This window comes from Balaenoptera ricei, chromosome 3 (assembly GCF_028023285.1).
Source record: "Balaenoptera ricei isolate mBalRic1 chromosome 3, mBalRic1.hap2, whole genome shotgun sequence".
In the NCBI taxonomy this organism is placed as follows: Eukaryota; Metazoa; Chordata; class Mammalia; order Artiodactyla; family Balaenopteridae; genus Balaenoptera; species Balaenoptera ricei.
This window is the reverse complement of record NC_082641.1, coordinates 171563513-171583835: the sequence shown is the minus strand read 5'-3', so window position 1 is coordinate 171583835 and position 20323 is coordinate 171563513. Positions and strand designations below refer to the sequence as shown.

Here is a 20323-nt window from a genome sequence, read left to right as displayed (position 1 = left end):
AGGGCAGAGATAGAGATGAGGGTGAGCTACGTAGATTCGGAAGGGAAGGCACCTCTGTTGGGGTGACATATGAGTAGTGACTGGAAGGAAGTGAGTGGGAAGTAAGCTAAGTGGGAAGAGAGTCCTTGGCAGTGGGAACAGCAAGTGCAAAGGCCCTGAGGCTGGAGCAAGCATCACACAGTTGAGAGAGAGCAAGCCAGCCAGTGCTGCACGTAGGGGCTCAGCAAGCACTAACTATGATTAAGTTAATTAATAACTGTTAATTAAGCTTCTGCTCATGTCTGCCATTAGAGACTGCTTCTCTGATACACCAGCTCCAATGATGGAATTTTTTTCTTTTTTGCATTTCCAAGAAATCATTTTTCATGGTATAAATAAATAAGTTTTATCTTGGCATAGATCAATTTCAGCTTTATTATGATAAACTATACGCAACAATACCTTATAGTATATCCTGGACTTCAACCATGAGGCAATGGGGAACAAGGAGGTCTTTTTAAATCCCCTTATAATATAGGCTATAGGACTTCCCTGGTGGCACAGTAGTTAAGAATCCGCCTGCCAATGCAGGGGACATGGGTTCGATCCCTGGCCTGGACAGATCCCACATGTCACGGAGCAACAGAGCCTGTGCGCCACAACTACTGAGACTGCGCTCTAGAGTCTGCGAGCCACAACTACTGAGCCTGTGTGCTGCAACTACTGAAGACTGTGTGCCTAGAGCCCATGTTCCACAACAAGAGAAGCCATTGCCATGAGAAACCCATGCACCACAAGAAAAGTAGCCCCCGCTCTCCACAACTAGAGAAAGCCCACGTGCAGCAAAGAAGACCCAACACAGCCAAAAACAAAAAACAAAAATAAAAAACAATAATAATATAGGCTATAGAACTCAGAATCATAATAACAATACTGCATGTCACTTATCATCAGGGAAATGCAAATCACAACCACAATGAGATATCACTTCACATCTGTCAGGATGGCTACTATCAAAAAACAAAAACAAAACAAAACAAACAAAAAAACACAAAAAACAAGTGTTGGCAAGGATGTGGAGAAATTGGAACCCTTGCACACTGTGGGTGGGAATGCAAAATTGTGCAGCCTCTGTGGAAAACAGTATGGAGTTTCCTCAAAAATTAAAAATAGAACTACCATATGATCCAGCAATCCCACTTCTGGGTATACATCTAAAAGAATGTAAATCAGGACCTTGAAGAGATGTTAGCATTCTTATGTTCATTGTAGCACTGTTCACAATACCCACAATGTGGAAACAGCCTAAAAGTCCATCAATGAATGAATGGATAAAGATGTGGTATATATATAAACAATGCAATATTATTCAACCTGTAAAAAGAAGGAAATTCTGCAAAATGTGACAACATGGTTGAACTTTGAGGATGTTTGCTAAGTGAAATAAACCGGTCACAGAAAGACAAACACTGCATGATTCCACTTATATGAGATATCTAAAATAAATTCTTGGAAGCAGAGAGTAGAAATGGTTGGCAGGGACTTGGGGGAGGAGGAAATGAGACATACTAATCAATAGGCATAATGTTTCAATCATGCAAGATGAATAAGCTCCAGAGATCTGCTGGACAACATTGTATCTCTAGCCAACAATAACGTAGTATACACTTTGTTAAGAGGGTAGATCTCAAGTTAAGCGTTCTTACCACAATAAAATAAAATAAAATACATGCAACTACCATACGACCCAGCACTTGCACTCATGGGCAACCCCCAGAGAAATGAAAACTTATATTCACACAAAAACCTAAAATGGCTATTTTATTCATAATAGCCCAAAACAGGAAACACCTCATTTGCCCTTCTTCAATGTAATTGAACCAAACTTGGGTCTGCTTGCCTGTATGCAGCAAACCCAATCTACTGACACCAGGTCTTGGTGAAGGAAAGTTCAGTGTTTTTTGCAAGGTGCCCAACGCAGGGCCAAACAAGAAGAATGGGCAGCTCATGCTCAAAAGACCTGAACTCCCTGATGGCTTTCAGGGAAGTGTTTTTAAAGGCAAGGTGAGGGAGAGGGTCATAGGGTATGGGATCAGCTCGTGTATGTCCTTTAGATTGGTTGGTGGTGAGGTAGCAGGGCGGTATTTGGGGAATCTCAATCATCAACCTTCTGGTTCCAACCGGTCTGGGGTCTATGTGCTGGTGGTCAGCATGCAGTTAATGTCTTCCATCTGGTAGGGGTTTTAGTATCTGCAAAACAACTCAAGGATATGGCTCAGAATATTATCTATAGACCCTGAGGAGGAACCAAAGCTCCCTTACTTTGTTTAATGGCTAAACTATTATTATTTTGTCTCACTTGACTATTTTCTTTTGTTTCTGCATCTTCTCACTTCTCTGATTAAGTTTGCTCTTTGGAACTTGGGGAAGGCGTAGGGGGCTAAAGCTTGTCTACAAACAAGAGGTGGAGGACACGGGGTGTGTCCCCAGGAAGACTCTGCAGGGTCCTGCTCAGTTGCATCATCACATCATACCAGGAGCTATACCATGTCAACAACAACGTTGGCTTTGATCACTTGGAAGGCGATATGTCCCATGTTTTCCCACCATACCCTATGTTTTTTCCCTTTCCATACCCTATTCTTTGGAAACAGTGTGGACTGTCCTAAAGAAATGCTCCTTACAGGAGTCCTTGATGGCACAGAGGGAGATGTCATGTGATAAAGCACAGGCATTGACAACCTAGAGTTGGAAAGTGATTTTGAAGAGTATACGCTGAATATGAAGACATTTAGGAAGCCTTAACTGATCTACTGGTTTTCTTTGTATGTATACACAGCAGTAGCATACAATGAAAATCTCAAGACTCTTTAAAAGCATATAAAATAAAATTTCTAAGGGATCGAAAGCATTGTGTCATAGTTCACTTGTCACATTTTCCCTCTTAGAACGCAAATTATCAATGGGGGTAATACTGCCCCCAAGGGGGTGAAAATTGGTTTGGGGGGAGGAGGTGACAAAAAAAATCTTAGATATTTCAGTGGTTTGTGGCCCTCCAAAGCTTAACCCTCCCTGGCAAAATCTTATTCATCAGCATTTAACTTCTCTCATTAATGGTCTCTTTAGGGGGTAATAAGGGGGGAAAAAAGGTTGAAAAACACTTTCTTAAGGTTTATAAAATAGTGATGCATCTAATTTGAGTGGATGGCCTCATAGTGGTTAACAAAAGCAAGGATCAAACACTACTCAGTGTGCATTGGATTATGTCTGTGCCTCAGTTTCCCGACCTATAAAATCAGGATGGTTTACATAATAGGGTGGCTGTGAGAGTAAATTAGATGATCTCCATATGAGTCCATATAAAGTATTAGCTGTTGTTTTTATCATCATCATCACTCCCATTTTATAAAAGAGGAAAGAGAAGCTCAGAGAGGTCAGGCCACTTGCTCCAGGGCACACAGCCTTGGAAGTGCCAAAAAGGAGCTCCAACCCTGCTGGGTTGGCTTGGGGAGGACAGATTTCCACACCTGAATCTGTCCTGTCCCTCCCTGCGGAGTTGATTCTGTCGTGGACAGCCCCACAAGTAGGCTGGCACCACTTGGTCGCCCCCATTCACAGGCACAGGGAAGCCCGTTCTTTTTCTTTTTTTAAAATGTGTATTGGGGTACAGTTGATTTACAATGTTATGTTAGTTTCAGGAGTACAACAAATTGAATCTATTATATATATATATATATATATATATATATATTTACATCCACTCCTTTCTTGGCGATCTCATCAATTCCGGTTCGCCAAAGGTTGAGCCTATGGCTGGAGAATTGGGCAGTCGTTTGCTGCCCCCTGCAGGTAGAATGGGAAAAGGCAGGCATCGTGCCCTCCTTCGTCGACCCCCTCTAGATTTGGGGGCGCTTCTCTCTTCTTCTCTTTCCTCCACCCCCATAATGCCCTCCAAAAACGGTCCCTGGCACAATTTGGGCAACAGCAGTCCAAATTTAAATGCACAAATGCACATACTCTTGGACTCCGCAATTCCACTGCTACAGATTCAGGCCACTTGCAAAAGTCAGATAAGATTTGTGGGCACCTAGATGGTCATTGGTTGGGGAGGGCTTCACTCAGCCACAGGACATCCAGCTTTGAGGAAGGTGGGGTGGAAGTGTACCTGCTGTCTTGTAAAGAGCTTCAAGACATTTTGATAAGTGAAAAGCTGAAGGCAGAAATAAAAGAACATCACAAAGATAAATATATGTGTATATATATATATATGTTGGCATATACACATTTTGTGCTGCAAAGAATCAAAATGAACTTGTTAATCGCTTTGGAAGGAGGTGGGAAGGGAAGCTTCTACTTTTTTGTTTTCCTTTTTCTTTCTTTCTTTTAACCTTTTTTTTTACTGTGTGGTTTTCTTACGCAGAACATGTGGATTTATACATATATCTTAAAGTCAACAAAGGATTATGGGAGATTTTGGGCTTCTTCCCTGTTTCTCTCAGTGTTAAAAACCCAATGATAAAATTTTTAACTCAATACATAAAAGCAGTCACAGTATTCTGATGGGGCAAGGGTCAGTGACAAAGCAAGTATAGAATAAGATCCCATTTTTATTTTTTAAAATTATAAATAATAATAGACTGAAATAAAGAAATCAAAACACTAACAGATTTTTTTTTCTGGATGGGAGCGATTTCTACTGTCTTCTTTGGGTTTCTCTGTATTTTTTTCTATTACGTATTCCACAATTAATGTTTGTATGTCTTTTGTAATCTGAAAAAAAATAGATACACAGCATTGTGAATGTATTTAATGTTGATGAGTTGTACAATTTAAAGTGGTTACAATGGTAAATTTTATGTTTTGTGCTATTTACCTGGTTGGTTATTGCAAGGTTACTTTTCTTTAGGGGATGGTAGGAGTCTATCAGGCAGATGACCTAACTAGTGCTGACCAGGCAATTCCTGATTGACTAGTTTGAGATTCCATTTCTGGAAGAGCCAAAAATGTAGTTAAGTCTCAGTTTGGTGATGTGGCACTTAGTATAAGTGACTCCATTTGAGGTCTGTTGTCTTGTTTGTTTTTTAGCAGTGTGTAGGTTCCAGCTGCGGGAGAGAAGAGACTATTATCTCTAAATCAAGTTCTGGACTTTCCATTTATTGAATTGAGGCTTATTTACTACATAAAGTGAGTTTCCTCTATGTCACATGAAAAAATGAGAGGAGAGCCATGGGGCTGACAGCATTTTCATCCAGGGCAGAGGAAGATGATCCACATTGAAAAATACAATGTTTAAAAGAATGGAAGGAAACAAAGATAGAACTGTGTTTTGGTTATGACAATAGTTCTGCTTATTCAACAAACAAATTACTTGTGATATCAGGGAATTAAAAGCCCAACTCACTGGAGTCCCAAGTGTTATGACACTATTAGATCAGGTTTTTTGGTACACCTTCTGCAACTATTTTCTCTTATCACAGCCTCAAAGCCAGAGTGGCTGAGAATCAACATTTTATTCTGAGGAAAACCAAATTTTGCTACAATTCTACCTCAAGAAGCAAAGGCATCTGGAGTGAGCCCAAGAGAAATGAGAAATATGTCCATACAAAGATATATACTATGTTCACAGAAGCTCTATTCATTATAGCCACAAACTGGAAACAACCCAGATATCTATCCACAGGTGAGTGGATAAGCAAGTTGAATACATTTATATATAATGGTGTTACCGAACCAAACTTGGGTCCGCTTGCTTGTGTGCAGTAAAGCCAATCTATTGACACTGGATTGTGGTGAAGGAAAGTGTATCATTTATTGCAGGGTGCCAAGCAAGGAGTCCAGGTAGCTAGTGCTTAAAAGGCCTGAACTCCCTGAAGGCTTTCAGGGAAAGATTTTTAATGACAGTGTGAGGAAGGGGGATTGTGGGGTATGTGATCAGCTCATGGACCTTCTTCTGATTGGTTCGTCATGAGGCAATTGGGAGTCAACATCATCAATCTTCTGCTTCCAACAGGTCTGGGATCTATGTGCTTGTGGTCAGCATACAGTTAACTTCTTCTACCTGGTGGGGAAACCCTCAAAGGGTATGGCTCAGAATATTATCTGTAGCCCTTGAGGAGGAACTAAATGTCTTTGACTTTGTTTTTGTTTTTTAAGTATTTATTTATTTATTTTGGCTACGCGGGGTCTTAGTAGCAGCATGAGGACTCTTAGTTGCGGCATGCATGCAGGATCTAGTTCCCCAACCAGGGATCGAATCCAGGCTCCCTGCATTGGGAGCGCAGAGTCTTAGCCACTGGACCACCAGGCAAGTCCCCTTGACTTTGTTTAATGGCTAAAGTATTATTACTTTGTCTTCCTTTCTTTCTGCATTGTCTCACTTCTCTGATTAAATTTACACTTTGGAACTTGGGGACAGCCTAGGAGGCTAAAGCTCTTCTACAAACGAGAGGCAGGCAGAAGACATGGTGGGTGAGTGGGTGGGGAAGGGTGTGTTCCAGGAAGGGTCCTACTCAGTTACAATGGAATAACACTTACCAATAAAAATGCAGTACTGTTATACCCAACAACAAGAAGAATCTCAAACACACTATGCCCAGTGCAAGTACTCTAGCTCAAGAGAACACACGTTTTATGATTCCACCTATATGAAACTTTAAAAAAAGACCATTATGACCTATAGTGAGAGAAAACAAATTTGGAGTTGCCTGGGGAAAGGGATGGGAGAATTAACTGTAAAGAGGAACAAAAGAATTTGGGAGTGAAGGAATGTTCTTTATCTTGATTCTGAAGGCGATTACATAGGTGTATAAATGTGACTACACTCGTGGAAGGCTACAATTTAAATGGGTGCATTTTACTGTTTATAAATTGTACGTCAATGAAATCGATTTTTATTTTAAATACCACGAACATATATTTCACATACTACCGTCATTTACCAAAAGCTTAAAAACTAACGAGTACTTATTAGGCTTACAAAATTAGGTTATCTATTGAACCCTCAAAATATGGCAATAAAGAACAGAGCATTCAAATACGCGCAAAACACTCAATAGAACGTTGGGTTTTAGGAAACCGGTGCTTTGTCAAAAAGGTTTCCCAGGTCTAGGTGCCCAAAGCTGGGGAAATTGGAAGTGGGCGCCCAAACCGGAAGTGTGGCAGGAAACAGGATGCAGAAGCTGGGGACGCGCTTGACTCTCCAAATCCGGCCCTGAACCCGGAAGTGTGGCCCACGGCCAGATGCAATTACGCATGCGCACAGCATAGATCGGCCAATCAAAACGAAGGAAGGCGGGCGTTCAGGTGAAAATAGGGAAGTGTGGCCTTCTTCCGTTCCGGACGTCAGCCGGGCGCCATGGAGGCCTATGAGCAGGTCCAGAAGGCGCCCCTGAAGCTGAAAGGCGTGGCAGAGCTCGGAGTGACTAAGCGGTGAGTCCCGCGAGGTTGTCCCTTTGAGCCTCTTTCTGAGACCCCGGAGTGTTGCCCTCTGACCCGCCGTTACCCCGTCTCCCCTCCCAGGAAGAAGAAAAAGAAGGACAAAGACAAGGCGAAACTGCTGGAAGCGATGGGAACAAGCAAAAAGAACGAGGAGGAGAAGCGGCGCGGCCTGGACAAACGGACACCGGCCCAGGCGGCCTTCGAGAAGATGCAGGAAAAGCGGGTAAGGCGGGTGGGAAGCCTAGGGATGTCCCGCATCGCTGGCCTGGGTCTCCTGGGGTGGATTCAGAGGCAGGACCCGGAGACCCGTAACCGGGATCTACCCCAGAACGCTCCGGGGAGGGCAAGCGGTCAGTGAGGACCTTAATTCCGGGGAGAAGATGCTGCGTGAGTAAGAGAGGAAGAGTCCACAGTGGGGGAGCTCCGAGGACAAGAAGGTTTTCTGACCGGCTAGGACCGCAGAGGGGAGAGCTAGAGACCCAGCTTTGGATTCCAGCGCTGTCGCTCGTTTGCCCCGTAACACTGGGTCAGTGACTCACCTCTTGATGCCTCAGTTTCCACATATGTAGGGGTCAGGATCATGCTTTCTCCTAAGAGGGATGAGACCTTTCGATGAGGTAACGCGGGCAAATGGCACTCAGTCTGGCATAAAGTCAGTGCTCAATGGATGTTAGCTGTTGACATTAAATGGGCATACTCACTGCTGTAGGTCACCACGAAGTGTTCCCATGACGACTTCGGCAGCTTCAAATACGTTGTATTTTCAGGCTCTGAAAAATGATTTCTCTTAATATTAAATACTTAATAAATTTGGGTGGCTGAGGATAGGAGAGGTCAGCGTAGGATAGATACGTTCAGCGCATTGTGTTTGGCGGGAATAATCAGTCTAGGCCAGTGGTTCTCAACTGGGGGCCATTTTGTCCCCCACCTCCAGCCCCAAGGAGACATTTGGCAACGTTTAGAGACATTTTTGTTTGTTACCACTTGGGTGGGACGGGGCTGGGAAGAGATGCAGCTCAACATCCTGAAGTGCTTGAGACAGTGTCCCCCAGAGCAAGGATTGATCTGGCCCGAAACGTCAGTAGTGCCCAGGCTGAGAAACGCTAACGGTGGTCTTGGTGATTTGGTCCAGTAACATCAGGAAAAAGTTAACTCATTACTCCCAGGCCTAATTGAGTCATAGAAGAGAAAAAGGAGAGAGAGAGAGACTCACCGGCTTTGACACGACAGACCTGCGTCCCATTCTGTCTCTACCACTGTTGGTGGTGTCTAGACAAGTTGGCTCACCTCCCACACCTTAATTGCTTCATCTGTAAAGTGGGACTCAAGTTCCAGCCTCATAGGTGGTGAGGACTTAACAAGTGAATGCACTTAAGCCCGTTCCTTAAGGTTATCGTCAGAGGCAGGACTGGGATTTTACTGCTGGAGTTGGGGTGCAGAGGGGGAGAGGCTCATGCAACCATCAGAGTGACTAATAGTGGCCCCTCAGAGTGGGGCAGTAATAGTGGAGGTGATGGAAGGTATCGGGTTTGGGATAGGTTTTGAAGGAAGAACAGCCAGATTAGCTGATGGGTTGGGTGTGGGCTGGGAAAGGGGAATCAAGAATGGCCAAGATTTTTGGTGGGAGAAGCCGGGTGAATGAAGGTGCTGTTTTACTGAAATAGGAAGGACTGTAAGTAAAGCAGGTTTCTAAAGTGGGGGGATCAAGATCTTCGTTTTAGAAGTTAAATTAAGGTGCCTGTTAGAAACCCAAGTGGAGAGTTCTCATGGACAGTTCGATACCTGAATCTGCAGTTTAGAGGAAAGGTCTGGGCCCAGATAAACATTTGGGAATTGCTCTGGGGACTGCATGAGATCCTTTGAGGAAGGATGGTGACAGAGGAGGTCTAGGATCTGACCCCTGGTGATCAGAGGGTGGCAGAAAAGAAATTGCAAAGGAGCACAGGACGGAGGGATACCAGGAGAGAGTGTGTCCTTAGGAGCCAAGTGGAGAAAGTGTTTCAAGAAGGAAGACGTGATCAGCTGTGTCATATGCTGGCAGGAGGTCTAGGCAGGTGAGCACTCAGAGCCCTTAGTTGGCGTTTGGTATGAGAAGGAGGAAAGGCTGATTAGAGTGGATCCAAGTGGGGGCAGGGAAAGGCAGAGATGGAGACAAGGATTAGAAATAAGTCTTGGGAGATTTGCTGTCAAAGGGAATGGAGAAATGGGCCTCTAGGTGGAGGGTAGAAGGTCAAGGTGAAGTTTTCGTTGTTGGCAATGAATACCAGAAATACTCCTGAGGGTTTTGTTTGACCCAGCAGAGGGAGGAAGGGGGGCAGGAAGAGAGAGAGAGAAAGAGAGGGGAAGAGAGGGAGGTGCATGAGGTGGATGAGAGAGAAGCGAGCAGGTGTGGACAAAGCGAGGTACAGTTGGGAAATGCAGATTCCCTTGTGGAAGAGTGTTGGATTGAGCACAGTGGGCTTTATAGGCTGGACAGCTCCTGGAAGGAAGGCTCCAGCCTGGTGGAAAGGATCAGAGCTTGGCATTTCCAGCCCCATCACCCACTGTGCACTCTGGTCCTCATTTTCTCTTGTCTGTGAAGTGGGGTTTGCAACAGCACCCATGACACCCGCTGAACTTGGTGCGTGGAGTGAGAAGAGGGAGGGCGGAGCCCCCCAAAGTGCCTGGCACTGGTGACAGCTGGTCAAGTCAGTGTGGCCTCTTGTGAGGAGACACGGGCCTCACGTGGGCTCACAGCAGCAGGAAGGGGCAGGGATGGACAAGGCAGATACTTCAGAGGGAGAGGGAGTGTCAGCCGGGTGGGAGCTGACTGGACACAGAGGGAGATGAAGAGGCAGCAAAGGAGACGAGGAGGGAAAGGGAGAAGGAGTGTCAGCCGGGTGGGAGCTGACTGGACACAGAGGGAGATGAAGAGGCAGCAAAGGAGACGAGGAGGGAGAGGGAGGAGCAGCCAGGGGGCAGTCTACAGTATACCTCATGCTTTTGTGGGTTGCCTGGGCTTAGCTGGGTGGTTCTTCTGCTGGCCTGCCTTGGAACCTGGTGCAATCAGATGGCAGCTGGGGCTAGAGGCCCATCTGGGCTGAAAATCCAAGATGGCTTCACCATCACATGTCTGGTGCCTCACTGCTCCTTCCATGGCCTCCCTCCCCACATGTCATCTCATTCTCCAGGTCCTTTCTTGGCAGCAAGGTCATCAGACTTCCCGAATGGTGGCTAGCTTCCAAGAACACAAGGCAAAACCTGCTAGGTGTCCTTACAGCTTCAGCCCAGCACTGGCACTGCATTCTGTTAAGTAAACCATGTCACAGGACCAACCCAGAGTCAGTGCGACAGAGGACTGCACCAGGGCACCAGTACCAGGCAGCTCGGTTCATGGGGGGGGGGCCACCAAAGGGAGTCGGCCACAGTCACCCAGCTAGTAAGTGTAGAGCCAGGTGCGGCCCCAGCTCTGTCTGGCTCTGCATCCCATGCTCTTAACTCATACCAGCTACAATTGGTGTTAAGCATGAGGAGTCGGGTAGGTCGTGGTGGTACAGGATGCGTGTTCCAGAATCATACTTGTCAAGGCGATCTGGATCTTGTAACCCTCTTGGCTCTGTGTACTGTCACTCAAGCACCTACTCTGTGTCAGCCTCTTTACCTTCCTCATTTATCATCCTTCCTCAGACCCCTTCTGAGGCTTTCTTTTTCTGCAAACTGGGAATGCAGTCAGTTGCCCAAGGATGCAGGAAGCACATGTACAGCTCCCAGCGGAGTCTCCTTAAGTCAGTGCTAGGATGTTTCCCGCCACTCAGACCAAAGGGCAGCTGACGTGAGTTCCCACTGGGGTGTGTTATGGTCAGGCATCCCTGCTGGACCCACCTGAGTGGAGTTGAGGGAGGGGCGAGGTGTTCACCCTGAGACCTCCAGCCATTCTAAGTGTGAGAGCCAGGCTGGCTGGGGGCTCTCATCTTCCATCGCGTGCTGGCCTGGGCTGCATCAGGCATGTGACTCACCTCCATTTCTCTCCTCTCTTCAGCAAATGGAAAGGATCCTGAAGAAAGCATCCAAAACCCACAAGCAGAGAGTAGAGGTAAGTCACGTGCTGGTGGGGGAGACTGAGCCATGTAGGGACCAGGCTGGGCCCAGAGGCTAGGAGCCTGGTAGAGAAGCCACTGGAGTGTTGGCGGGGAGGGGCTTTACCCAACCTCCCCAGGGTCATATAAGGGCAAGGCCAGGGTTCAGGCATCTATAATGCCTGGCAGGGTGGCTTTGAGAGGAAGGGGCTCACTGAGGAGAGACAGGATGTGGAGAAGTGGGAGTGGGCAGTGCTGCGTATCCTTAGTGCCTTGCTTGGGTCTGTGTTGACATGGGCTTTCTCCTCGGCTTTCCCAGGACTTCAACAGACACCTGGACACACTCACGGAGCACTATGACATTCCCAAAGTCAGCTGGACAAAGTAGCCTCCCCTCCTGGGGTATGGAGTGGCATCAAGGAGAAGCAGAAGGCAAAGTTGGGGTTATATTTGGTGCCTTTGGTATTTTCTAGAAACATTCTTTTACACACATCCTTGCATCATCTGCTGAGACAGTGCTTTTCAAAGCTGTATGTCCTCATTCTGGAACTTGATTAAAATAAGACCGTCCTTTTACTCTATTTTGATTTCTCAGTAGCACATAGAAGAGAAACATTTTTAGTTTGGAAAGTGTATCCAGAGATTAAGGTTATTTCTGTGTAAGTGCCATGGAAGAGTGGTTTTACCCCCGAGTTGTATCTGACTCTTTGACAGCCAGCCAGCTGGCTTTGCCTGGATGAAACCGACTCCAGAGGACAAGGAGCTAATGCCAGCGTAGCCTGCAGCATGTAGACCCCTGTAGGGCCCTGCACAGGCTGCCCTTCCAAGCTCCCTCTAGCTTGGGGCTTATGCTCTCCCATCCAGGGCTTGGGGAAGCCACTTGCAGCTTCACGGTCTTCAGACTGCCCCCTCAGCCTCCTGGCCAGTCAGACAACACAGCCTGGGAAACAGAACAACCACCTAAGGCAAGGATGGAACGTACCCCTTGTCCCTTTCTAAACCTGTGGCCAGCATGTAGCCTCTTCTCCCAATATCCCCATTCCAGACATGTCTAGTGGGTGTTGCCATGGCAGGCATTGCCTGTCAAGCACCGCATTCTTTGTAATGGAACCCAGACACAGCCTGCCACCTTACCCTCAACCCTGGGCTCCAAGCAGCCCCCCGTATTTATTCAGAGTTGGCACATAACATGTTTGGCGTTACTGGCCTAAGGACACCTCGAGGGTGATGGGACCGAGGCAGACCCCCAGCACAGACAGACGTGGGTGTAGTCGAAAGGAAGGACTCAGGTTCCCGTGCTGGAGAGCCAGGATCTTTGAGGGCCTCTGTATACCCACCAGATAAGGATCAGATTGCATATGCTGTTGGGAAAAAATGTGTTGACATAGATGCTGAGAGAATAAGAAAGGCAGAAAACAAAACCATGTGTTGGGTTTGGGACTGTCATATGTGAAATGCAGAATAAAACAAAAAAAAGTTATTAACTGTGAGTCTGAGTATCATAATTACAGGCTGTTTGACTACCACTAGAAACACTGCCTTTAGGATTATCACACACAAAGAATGTGCATACCACAAAACAACTATTCTCCCTCAATTTGGAGAAAATTTAGATGACGTGTTTCCACCTGGGGTTTGCAACCCACCTAAAGGAGGTGACATACTCTCTCGCTAGCATGGCTCCTTGCGGTGGATTCCCCCACTGACTGGTAGAAAGGCACTTTCAGGCCTTTGCCATTCATGAGTCAGCAGTTGGGGTCTGTGAGCATGATGCAGTGGCGCTGTGAAAAGCCTGCTTCAGTCGTGGGGAAGACAGCTATTCCAATTCTCCCTGCCCATCAGATCACTCCAAAACTGAGTGACTGAAAACAGTGGAATTTCTCTCTCACGATTCTGTGTGTTGACCATGCCCAGCTGGATGGTTCTGCTCCATGAGGTGTAGTTTAGTTCATGTGTAAGTTACATTGACTTACCTGGGGCCAGAACGTCCTCCAGAATCTCCCTTTACATAACCTGTTCCATCGCCAACGCAAGTCATTGCCAAACCCACTCTGGGAGGGAATTACACAGGGCACGAACACCAGAAGATGTGGTTTATTGAGGGCCATCGCTTACAGTCTACCACAGTGGTTCTCAAAATCTGTATGTTAGGCTGTCCTGGGGAGCATTAAGAACCACTGATGCTGCCTGGGGTGGGGTTCCGTCATGAGATTTTTCAGAGCTCCCCAGGTGACCCCAGCATGCAGCAAAGTTTGAAAAACTCTGGTCTAGCACAATCAGTATGGTCTTTTCTGAGATGTCACAGAGGTCAAATCTGACTTACACATTAACTGCCAAGAATGAAATTCAGATATGATTCAAATTCCTGCCTCCACATGTGGAGAAAAGGAGGTTACAAGTAATTTATGTGTAAACAGTGTTTACTGTGACAGTACTCTTGGCACTTGGAAGTCTTTGTTTCCTCAAAAGACTTTTGTCCTCCTAGCCCCCCCGATACTGTATTAAACATCTAAAATGCCCACAGCAAGCCTGAAAAGAAATCCTCCATAATGGAAAGGGTTGCCTCTCCTGGGTGGCTTTTCTTTCTGCCTTATGCTTTTTGGCATTTCCTCAGTTTTTCTTCAGTGAGATGTACAGTTTTGTAGTTAGAAAAAAGACATGTTTTTCTAAAACACTGCAATAAATTGGGCAAGGTATGAGGCTAGGCACGGTAGGATTTCTTAAGAGAGAGTTGGTGTCAAAAAGCCTCAGTTGGCTGCTTTGTGGAAGAATTCTTCCAGCCCAGGATTCACTTGACAACCTTTAAAGATTCCAGTTTTCTTCTCTGGATTTTCTTGCACTTACATCTCTACCCCAAGTAGAGGATATACAACCACAGAGTTGCAAAAACTATCTTTGAAAACCCCAAGTGGAGGTAGTAGAGAAGATAAAAGATAAGAGAGAGGCAAGCAGCCTGGGTAAATGGTTCTGATACTGCAGGACTGGGCCCAGGGCACTGTGATGGTTCATTGGGACAGAATGCAGGCATTTCTCCAAAGGCTGAGTATTCATAAAAGCAAATAAAATATAATTCAATTAGATTAATTGGGGGTCACAGTTTGCATTACCCACAGTGACCACTAACTACAGAAATAAATCACCTGCTTTTTGCCTAGGTTCAGTGGGGTGTGGCTTTCAGGAGATCATTTCAGGCAATAAACTGGCACACTTGTCCACTGACAAACGTTGACACTGACAGGTGACAGGAACTGACTGTTGATACGGCTCGATTGCCAGAGAGTTTAACTTCTTTCCAAGTAACCACCACCTTACCCCTCCCTATAAAGGGTATCACAATTGGTGACTATATTTGTTTTCGACTTTCCCACCAGGCTATGAGTTCCATACGGCTGGGCCCCAGGTGGGTTCAACCACCAGGATCTCTTACCTAACTTGGCCCACAAAGTGGGGTTTTCAGCTGCAGGGGCTTCGCCCAGTCAGGCAGCTAGAGTGCCCTGCCTCAGTCGGCCCGGCCCGGCCCGGCCCGCCCCCGCCCCCGCCCCCGCCCCCGCCCCCGCCCCTGCCCCTCTCGTCTTACTTCCGTGATGCTTGAGGGAGGAGCGGGAAATTAGGGCGCATTGGACATACTGCGCCTGCGCACCCTGCGCCCTGCGCCGGCGCATTCTTGGCAGCTCGTCCCCGGCCGGACATAACGGTCCGCGCGCGGCTCCCTGGACCGGAAGTGGAAAGGAACTGTCGCGGGGCGCGCCCGGCCTGGCTCACCGCCTGGCAGTCCCCGCTGTCGCCGCCGCCCTCGGCCAGTGCCGAGGCTTTCCGCAGCCGCCATGTCCGCCAGTGCCGTCTACGTGCTGGACCTGAAGGGCAAGGTACCGAGGGCGCCCCACCTTCCGCGTTGCCAAGCAACTGGCAGGGGCCTCGCCCCAAGGGGACCCACCCTGTTGCTAGTTAACCGACCAATGGGAGCCATCCTGGTCTTAGGCAAGGAAGCCGTTTGGCCTCACCTGAGGCCTCCACCCTGTTGCTAAGTATCCAGGAAAGGGTCTTAGGTCCTCCTTAGCCCTGCCTCGTTGCTAGGTAACGCGGTGGGCTGCCGCCGTTGCCAGGTAACCGGCTGCAAGACCCTCATCCCCACCCCTGTGGGTTGGTGGCCCAGGCCTCCGTGGGGGTCTCGGTGAACCCGAGGCCACGGGGAGCGCGGGCCGCAGCCCGCTTGGAAGCCAGGCCTGGCGCGGAGGGGCTGCACGACCCTTGACCAGAGGTGGTGAGGCGTTGCCGGGACAATGTGCCCTCGGGCCAGTCCCGCCCTCTGGGAGCGCAGCAGCTTATGTTTATTCAGCGGTTTTTCTGTGCCAGTCCCTGTAGGGATTTCTTAACGTTCACTGTGACATTGAGTTACAACGGTCAGGTGAAGTGGGTGGTGGGAGTGCCATTTAACAGAGGGAGAAACTGAGGCGCAGAGAGGTGATGCAACCTGCCCAAGGTCACACCGGTCACAGAGAAGTGGCAGGTCTAGGAGTTGAACCCAGAATCATTTGTTCATTCAGCTGATATTTGAGGAGCACCTACTAAGTGCCAGGCAGGGTGCTAAGCCTTGGGCTGCCTTTGGGAGGCAAAATCAGAATCAGTCCCTGTCCTTCTGGAGCTCACAATCTGGTGGGCGAGAGGGACACTGATCTCAAAAAGCACAAATAAATATAAATTGCAGTGGTGGAGCAGTGATGATATAATAGGGAGAGTCAGCCTCTGCTGGGGGTCAGGAAGGGCTGCGCAGGGGGAGTGACAAACCCGGCTGAGACATGAAGGAGGAATTGGACATAACTAGGACTTGGGTGCCTTTCCCAGGGGTTTTTGGGAAAGCTTCATAAAGGAGGGATCTCAAAACTTTTCAGAAGTGACCTGCTGCCTTCCCCCAAGTCCATCCCGGCTAGAAGCCAAGCGAGTATCTGGCCTCTTGCATTGGGGAGTAACAAGAATAGGACAGGACCAACAATATTAAACAAGCCCCACATCAGTGAGTGAGAGAAACATGGGTGTCGGGCCTAGGTGAAGTGGGCAGGAGTTAGCTCAGAAGCAGTAGGGAGTGAAGAGGTGAAGTGACTGTCCCTTGCTGTTCCACTCCCCACCCCCAGCACTTTCCCAGAGTCCCTTAAGTGGGTTGCCTGCCTTGGATGCCACCCAAAGTCAACAGCTAGTGAGACCCAGTACTAGGCTCCCTTCTTCAACCTTCTTGGAGGCAAAGAAAGACACAGGGCACACCAGGGGCTGGGAGGGTGCAGTGTTCCCCAAGTCTCTGTAGCACGTGTTCTTGTTTCCTCCCTGGCCACTGTGTCGCCAGAGGTCCTACAGGCTGCCTACTCAGATCACTCATTTCTTCAGCAAACATTTCATGAGCACCTAGTAGGCACCAATTCCAGTGCGGACCATCGCTCTGTGACTGAGAAGTTAGGGCTGGGCTCAAAACCTGTCTCTGCTGCTCAGCCGCATGACCTAGGGCAAGTGTGTGAACTCGCTGAGCAGGCGCACCAGACAGGCTCAGCACCACCCATAGTCCACAGGCCATGTTAGTCCCCACGGACCTAGAGCTCTGGTAGGGGAGGTGCATGGAAGCTGACAGATCCAAGCAGACGCATGGATCCAAATGGTCAGATCCCATTAGCCACAAGGACAAGGCCCCAGGTAATGCAGTTACCCAACCTCAGTTTGGGCTGGCGGGAGGAGAAGTGGTTACGAAAGGCTTCCTGGAGGAGGGAGACGCCAGAGCTGGGAAGGTGACCAGGTGGCAGTCAGGTGAACGAGGAGGTGTCACAGCGAGCCCACTGGCGCTGGCAAGCCAGAAGTCCTGGGTAATGCTGGAGCCTGGAGGATGGCACCAAGAGGGCCGTGGGTGTTGAGGATGTCCAGACGGGAGAGCAGGACAGAGGGGACCACTTTGATCCCAAGAAGGAACAGCCACCATAAGGAGACAATAGCCTGGAAGAAGCATGATTATACGTGCCTTTCAGGAAGCTCCTGAGGCAGCTTTGGGTTTGCCTCCCGTCCTCAGTGACCATCACGCCATTTATTATTCCACTCTCCACGGACCTCATATTTTGAAAGTTTGCCTTCTGTGCAGACTGCATTTAATAAAAAATAAGGTCAGGAAATTCACAACCACACATCTACCTGCCAGCCAGAGCCTCTGATCACCGAGGAAACCAATGGGGCCACATTCAGCTGATAGAAAGCCCTCCATGGATATTTCTTGCCCTTATCTTTCTTGCTTCTTTGCAGCTTCTGACACCACTACTACGCTTCTCCTCAGCAGGCTTCTGTTGGCCTCGAGGTTGCTGTGCTCTCTATTTTCCCCGTTTCTCTCACTGACTGCTGCCCCTCATCTTCTGCCCTCCCCTTGGATGTCGGCTCCTCGTGCTTGGGCCTGGCGTGCCTCCCGTACTGTTGCTCTCCTTGAGGCACGCTTTGATTTATGTCACTGTGCCAATGACTCTCAAATTTGTTCCAAAGTCCAGAGCACTTATCTGGAGATCCACTGGCCTCCAGGACACCTTGGAGGTCTCACGGCCACTGCAAACTTGGCATTTCCCCAGATGAGCTCCCCGCCACCCGCCAGCCCTGCTCTCTCTCCCCATCTCAGTGATTGACCCCACCATCCATGCAGCTGCCCACATTGGAGACATGGGCATTATCCTGGCCTCCTTTTCCTCACCGCCATGTTCACTGCACAGACTTTACTGAGCAGCTCCTATGGGCCAGGCTCTGTTGTGGGTGCTGGGACACAGCCGTAACGAGACGAAAGTGGTCACTGTTCTCAGGGATTGTTAGACTCTGGTAGAAGCGACAGATGATAAATGAGGATATGAATATATAATGCAGTGGTGATGTGGGCAGTGAAGGTAAAGTGGGCTTGGGAGTGGAAAGGGGCAGGATATGATCTTAGCCAGGGTGAGCAGGGAAGACTTCTTGGAAGAGGTGCCATCTGAGCTGAGGTCTGAGAACCGAGAAGATCTAGGCCAGGGCATTCTGGGCAGAGGGAACTGCAAGTGCAAAGTCCCTGAGGCAGGAGCAAATGTAGATCGCTTAGAGAGAGCTAGGGTGCTGGCCAGGATGGCTGGAATGGGGTGAGCCCGGGGAGCATGGATGGAGAGGCATTGGAGGGGCTGTGAAGACATGCCATGGGGATGGACTTGCAGTTTGTTCTGTATGAGGGGAGGCTGGGGTAGCAGCAGTTTAACCAAAAGCAATCTGATCTGATTCTGTTTAAGAAGGCCTGTCTCACTCTCTGTGAGGAAGGAATTGTGGGGTCAAGATCAGCAGCAGGGGTTGAGGATTGTCCCCTCATTGTTGCCTGCCTCCCTCCAATCTGTCCTGTCTCCTGCCTTTGTCCTGACCTGCAGCCTGAGGTCCGAGGCTGCCCCTACTCTACCTAACCAGTGCTCCTGGGTACGCCCACATGGGCTGCACCCCTAACCCCATGGCTGTAGCCACACTGGTCCCTCTGCTTCTATCCTGCCTGTCCCCTCAGGCCTCAGTTTGAAGGTCATACCCTTGCAGAGTCTCTCATTTCCCCCTGACCAGGTAGCTGTCTCAGTGCAGGGACCCTGTTTGTCCTGGTCACCCCTGTGTCTCCAGGCCCAGCATGATGTACGGTAGACGGTATGAATGAGTGGACCTCTTTGCAGCCTTGGTGATGAAGGTGAGCAAAATAAATTGCTCCCTGCTCTTTCCTTTGAACACACTGGGGGCCCGGGGACTCCATGCCTGTGGCATCCCCCAAAATTGGATACCTGGGGTAGAAGGTGGGCTTGGGAAGCCCTGGAAAGCAATATTTATCAAGCAGAAGTGGCCCTGCAGGGAGTGAGAAGTGGGGTTATAATCCTGGCTCACCGTTGTTTGCTGTGTGACCTCAGGCAGGTGGTGCCACCTCTCTGGACATCACTGTCCATCTCTTTAAAAATACCAGTCCTGCTTCATGGTGGGGGGAGTATATGAGGCAATATATACTCCTGGCAAAGAGTATGTGAGAGGGTACGTGGGAATCCCTGTGCCAGGGCCTGGTCCAGGTACCCACAAGCTCACCCACTGGGTGCTGAGTCTCTAAGAGGCCTTCTGAACAGCAGTGAGGGCACAGGGTCCCTTGCCCATAGGCCACAAAGGAGAGACTAGAAAAGGAAGGTTCTCTCTCGCCCGCGCTCTCTCTCTCTCTCTCTCTCTCTGGCTTGAAACAGTAAGACAATGTATCTTACAAAACTACAGGTTCTGAGGCAGGCGGCTCCCAGGCTGGTCAGCTCTGTGGTGTCATTCTCAGCACATTACTGAGTTATGCCGCCAGCTGTCCTCATGGACACACAAGAGTGGCGGCAGCTCTAGGCGGCATCTCCAAATGGGGCCTTGCTCAGCATGGCATAGCTTCACACCTCCTTTTTCATTCCTTCAGGGAGGTGTAACTTCCATGTAACAGACTGTGTTTATTTAAAGCATATAGTTTGATGAGTTCAGTCATTGTGTATACCCAGGAAACCATAAGCACACATTCTATCACCCCCTAAAGCTTCCTCACACCCGTCTGTATCCAGCGTGTCCCCAGGCAGCCACTGATGTGTTTTCTGTTACCATTTCCCAGGATTTATTTATTTAAGTGGAATCACGTAGATAAGTTCTCCATTGTCTGGTTTCTTTCACTCGGCTCAGTGATCCTGAGATTCTCTCATGCTGTTGCCGGTGTCAGCAGTCATTCCCTTTCATAGCTGAGGAGTGTTCCGTGGTGTGGATGGACACAGTTTATGTCTCCATTCACCTGCTGAAGGACGTTGGCATTCTCGCCAGCCTGAGTCTATTTAAAATAAGCTGCTGTGAGC

General features: G+C 48.5%; 2 protein-coding genes across 3 annotated transcripts in view; both read left to right on the top strand.

Annotated features, from left to right (window-relative positions):
• The first annotated feature begins 7300 nt into the window (after positions 1 to 7300).
• On the top strand, positions 7301 to 12955 carry FAM32A (family with sequence similarity 32 member A). Its single transcript, XM_059918199.1, has 4 exons — positions 7301 to 7407; positions 7498 to 7639; positions 11435 to 11488; positions 11791 to 12955. Exons 1-4 carry the CDS (start codon positions 7334 to 7336, stop codon positions 11857 to 11859), a joined length of 339 nt encoding a protein of 112 aa, XP_059774182.1. The 5' UTR covers positions 7301 to 7333; the 3' UTR covers positions 11860 to 12955.
• A 2219-nt stretch (positions 12956 to 15174) lies between these two features.
• AP1M1 (adaptor related protein complex 1 subunit mu 1) overlaps positions 15175 to 20323 on the top strand; it is a 30002-nt gene continuing 24853 nt past the window's right edge. The window contains exon 1 of one of the 2 annotated variants that reach the window (XM_059918196.1): positions 15175 to 15337. In XM_059918196.1, coding sequence (XP_059774179.1) covers positions 15296 to 15337 — 42 coding nt within the window. In that variant the 5' untranslated portion in view covers positions 15175 to 15295. The remainder of the gene's footprint in view (positions 15338 to 20323) is intronic. The other variant, XM_059918197.1, reaches the window with a different exon arrangement.

What these genes read in the sequence shown, in the direction of transcription:
- FAM32A (XM_059918199.1), top strand. Translation starts at nt 7,334, where the DNA reads ATGGAGGCCTATGAGCAGGTCCAGAAGGCGCCCCTGAAGCTGAAAGGC. An exon ending in AGAAGATGCAGGAAAAGCGG is followed by an intron (nt 7,640 to 11,434) that starts GTAAGGCGGGTG and finishes TCCTCTCTTCAG; the next exon opens with CAAATGGAAAGGATCCTGAA. An exon ending in CCCACAAGCAGAGAGTAGAG is followed by an intron (nt 11,489 to 11,790) that starts GTAAGTCACGTG and finishes CGGCTTTCCCAG; the next exon opens with GACTTCAACAGACACCTGGA.